Here is a 4682-nt window from a genome sequence, read left to right on the forward strand (position 1 = left end):
TTTGTATGGGAAAAAGGAAAGGGCTGTTTTTAGGTTTTCCCGGCAATTATTCGAATTTGTATTGTCCTAAAAACCATACTTGAACCTCAACGAACATTACGAAAAAAGAATTGGCCAAATTGGTCAAGGCGTTGTTGAGCGATTCATTTTTATATAATATATAATATTAGACAAGCGACCTCGCTTCCTTCATAAAAACAGACGTCGTAACATCTCCCCGAACATGCCTTTGCCTACAAGCGTCTTTTCGCGACGATGGCAAAAGCGTAAACATCATAAATTGAACAACTTTTTGATGCTTCTTCACAGAAAGAAGTCAGAAAAGTGACAACAACGGAGTTGTCGATTTATAATATATGTACATTCTAAAATATTTTTCGGTGACTCGCAATAATCTGCGTCGATATGTATGCAAGCTCATACATAAATATGCATACATATTTACGCTAGTTTGTATTCGAAGCTTTTACAGCGGCTTTACTCTCATTCTCTCTCTCGCGTTAATTGTTCAACGCTATTCCTTCTCCACTGAAGAGTTAAACAATTACCACAACCTTTTCCTTATACCTTCAATAAAAAAAAATCATCGCATATTAGTTACTCAAATAAACAGCTGGCTAGTTTGCATGCYCACCAATTTAATAATCGTCACCACCACTAACATTCTACTAATTATTCCAATCATGTAAATTATTTGCCACATAACCGTCATGACCATGCCGCAGAAAGTGGAACAACCACCGCTTCATCTGACATCAGCTTTCAATCAAATAGCAACCACATGTAAACAACAATTGAACCATCAGCAGCCAACAGACAATGAGYGGCGAATGGATAASCTAGAAAGCGTGTTTCCCCTATTTRCGCCTCTTTCAATGCTTGCAAGCATGTTAYGGTCAAAATCTTGAATCGCCTATAGATTTTAAACGTTCAAGCAACCAAGTGCTTGAGTGCCAGTAGCAACCCACCCACCAGCTGCTGTACAATTTGGAAGTGTGGTGTGGTGTGTATGGGGTCAAAAACGTTAGACCGCAGTGTGGGTCAGCATATGCTGAGTGCATGTTACCAATCAATTGTTGAATTTTACTCATCGGAAGCGTGTTTCCCCTATTAGTCGACTCGCCCAAAAATTTTGCAAACTTTTTATAACCAGCATTTATTATCATATAACGGCAATTACTAGAACCTGATATGTAATTTATAAGTAAAGTTTTTTATTCCAGAAGATATAACTAAAAATTTTGAAAATAAGTTTCATAGTTCAAGCAGTCTTATTCTCTCGTTATAAACGCACTGCATCGTCATCGTATACAAATACAGCTTATACAACTGATTTATTGCCATGACTATGTCGAATGTTTTATTGCTTTTGGAAATTAAAAGTATTAGAACGATGAAGTATTAAATTTACTAAATCGATAGAGCCATAGAACACTACAAAATACTGGAAGCACTAGATTCAGAAGTCGAGATAATTGGTATAACTTCTAATATATTGAATAGGTTCGATGGCAATTACCTGCCTGAAGATCAACAAAGGGGCAGGGCCTGAATTTGGTATATCTGAAAAACTAATATGGCTGTGTAAACTAACATTGAGCAATACCAAAGTTCCATTATGACCGCGAGGGTCTCTTCTAACCGATCCATATCAAACAAGGTTTCAGACAGCGCGACTCCTTGTCACGCAATTTTTTCAATCTACTCCTGGAGAAACAATTCGAGGTGCAGAGCTGAATTGGGAATGCACAATATTCTATTTGTACAAAGGTATGAAACTGCCAGCGTTCTGCTTTCTCCAGGTTGTACAAAGAAATGAAAAAAATGGGACTGGTAGTGAATGAGGGCAAGGCGAAATATCTCCTGTCATCAAAAAAACAGTCGTCGCACTCACTAGGCTAAGCTCCCACGCCACAGTTGACATTTAAAACTTCGAAGTTGTTGATAATTTCATCTATCTTGAGACCAGCATTAACACCAACAACAGCATCAGTCTCGAAATATAATGCAGTATATCTCTTGCCTRGCCAGACGCCAGCTCGAACTGAGTGGGAAATTCAGAACTCACTCATTATTCCCGCCCTGCTGTAGGGTGCAGAGGAATGGACGCTATGTCTCTTATACACATCTAGATGTGTATAAGAGACAGCTATTACAAATCCCGAATCGAAAAAAGTCCGGAATCGACCCACCCTACTTGACGTGTACGTTTAAGTGTGATGATACAATTCCACTTCTGAATATTGACACGTGCATCATTTAAGCGCAATGRTACGATTCCTTTTGAATGTTGATACGATACACATGCGCAGTACAAACGATACGTTTATGATAACCAAATTAAATTTATTTAAAAAGAAACAATTAATAAATATAATACAAATATAAATTAATGTAATTTACAACAGTCGACCTGACTTCAATGGTTGTTGCTCTTCGACTTCTCTTCAACAACTCACACCGAGTCGCCTTTTCGGTCGCAATTCAATCAGAGACGTATTTTGTGGCAAATATGCTCAGATGCGCATTTTTGTGGCGTGACAGCTGTAAGTATTTTACATGATGTAAAACATTTTATAATGTATTCAAATATTATTCAATTATTTCGACAAATTTATTTCTTAAAAAACAATATTTTTAGATTTATAAAGTCGCATGACGCAACACCGACCACCTTAAAAGGATCATGACTGTCTCTTATACACATCTAGATGTGTATAAGAGACAGCTATTACAAATCCCGAATCGAAAAAAGTCCGGAATCGACCCACCCTACTTGACGTGTACGTTTAAGTGTGATGATACAATTCCACTTCTGAATATTGACACGTGCATCATTTAAGCGCAATGGTACGATTCCTTTTGAATGTTGATACGATACACATGCGCAGTACAAACGATACGTTTATGATAACCATAAATTTATTTAAAAAATAAACAATTAATAAATATAATACAAATATAAATTAATGTAATTTACAACAGTCGACCTGACTTCTCTTCAACAACTCACACCGAGTCGCCTTTTCGGTCGCAATTCAATCAGAGCCGTATTTTGGGGCACATACGCTCAGATGCGCATTTTTGTGGCGTGACAGCTGTAAGTATTTTACATGATGTAAAACATTTTATAATGTATTCAAATATTATTAAATTATTTCGACAAATTTATTTCTTAAAAAATAGTTTTAGATTTATAAAGTCGCTTTACGCAACAAAGGCCACCTTGACAAGATCATGATCCTTCAACTTCGACAGGCAGCAGTGCGAGCTTGAGAATAGGTCGGCTGAATGGTGCCTGCCYTGGTTGCCACGTCTGCCACTAGTACCTACGCGGTGGCGTGTTGTCTTCGTGGACGACGACCAGATCGCCGGGCTGCAGGTTGCTTTTCGGGTGCAGCCATTTGTTGCGCTCCCGAAGACTCGTAATGTACGTTTTGGACCACTGTCGCCAAAACTGTTGCTTGAGACTGCAAACAAGTTGCCATCTCCCGTAATAGCGAATTGRGTCCGTTGACATTTGTGCCGATGGTAAAGCTCGAAGGGAGTACCCTATTGGTGGGTGTGCTGTAGTCAATGATTCGCCGTCGATGGGATCCCGGCTCAACGGGGCGAGGGGCCGCGAGTTGAGAATGGCCTCCACTTCGGCCAGCAGTGTTCCCAGTTCTTCGACGGTGAGCAGCACGTTGCCCATTGCGTGCACGACGAGGTGTTTGGCGGACTTCACTGCCGCCTCCCATAATCCGTCGAAGTGCGGCGCCCTCGGCGGTATAAAGGTGAATCTAAACCCTTCTTCGGCGGCGAATGCAGTTACTTCCGGAGACTGTGACAGAAACGCCTCTTTGAGTTMGCGCAACTTGCCATCGGCGCCGACGAAGTTCTTTGCGTTGTCGCTGTATATCGTCTGTGTCATCCCTCGGCGACCAATGAACCGTTTTAGGGCGAGAATAAAGGAATTAGTTGATAACTYAGAAACTAATTGTAAGTATACTGCTTTTGACAAGAAACAAATGAAAACTGCGRTATAGGTTTTTACGGGTCACAAAAATCTAYGCCACATATAAGAAAGGGTCGTAGCGCTCGAAGTCTTTCAACYGGCAATTTTCCCATTGTTTGGGTTTGCAACTTCGGCTTATAATGAAAGCAGTGTGTACAGTTCCTCACGGTTCTACTACATGCTTCTCTTCCATTTATCAACCATATGCGTTCTCTTAGAAGCGCAATTATCGCTTTTGCCCCTGCGTGGTGATTTCGAAAGTGCAGGAACCGTAAATAATTGATAACAAAGTGCGAATTCTTATTTAGTAATAATGGGAATTTGRCATCGTATGGGAGAGGTSCATCGTCTGGGTAATTGGCCATAAAGCGGAGTCTTCTAGGAGGAACTGTGGACCGCCAAATCATATTGAATTATTCAATTCATCCACGTTGCAACCCCGACACACCTGATCCGCAAGATTTTGTTTTGTTGGCACATGTCGCCAATTTATATTGTCAGTCAATTCTTGGATTTCAGATACTCTATTTGCAACAAAGGTTTGTAATGAAGATAGATGCGGTTTTACCCAATGCAATACAATTTCAGAGTCTGGTAATTTTCTCGAATCGTCGACTCAACATTGGTGGAACTCGTGACCATAATTTGGCAAGAAGATGTGCTGCCGAGAGCTCGAGACGCGGAA

General features: G+C 40.2%; 1 protein-coding gene across 1 annotated transcript; it reads right to left on the minus strand.

The window, feature by feature from the left end:
• Nucleotides 1-3070: 3070 nt before the first annotated feature.
• LOC108973859 lies at nt 3071-3913 on the minus strand. The gene is made up of 2 exons (XM_018941367.1): nt 3552-3913; nt 3071-3098 (listed from the first exon to the last, which is right to left on the minus strand). Exons 1-2 carry the CDS (start codon nt 3911-3913, stop codon nt 3071-3073), a joined length of 390 nt encoding a protein of 129 aa, XP_018796912.1.
• Between the last annotated feature and the right edge of the window lie 769 nt (nt 3914-4682).

The sequence above is a fragment of the Bactrocera latifrons genome, unplaced genomic scaffold (genome assembly GCF_001853355.1).
Source record: "Bactrocera latifrons isolate USDA-ARS-PBARC rearing strain unplaced genomic scaffold, ASM185335v1 scaffold_506, whole genome shotgun sequence".
Classification (NCBI taxonomy): Eukaryota; Metazoa; Arthropoda; class Insecta; order Diptera; family Tephritidae; genus Bactrocera; species Bactrocera latifrons.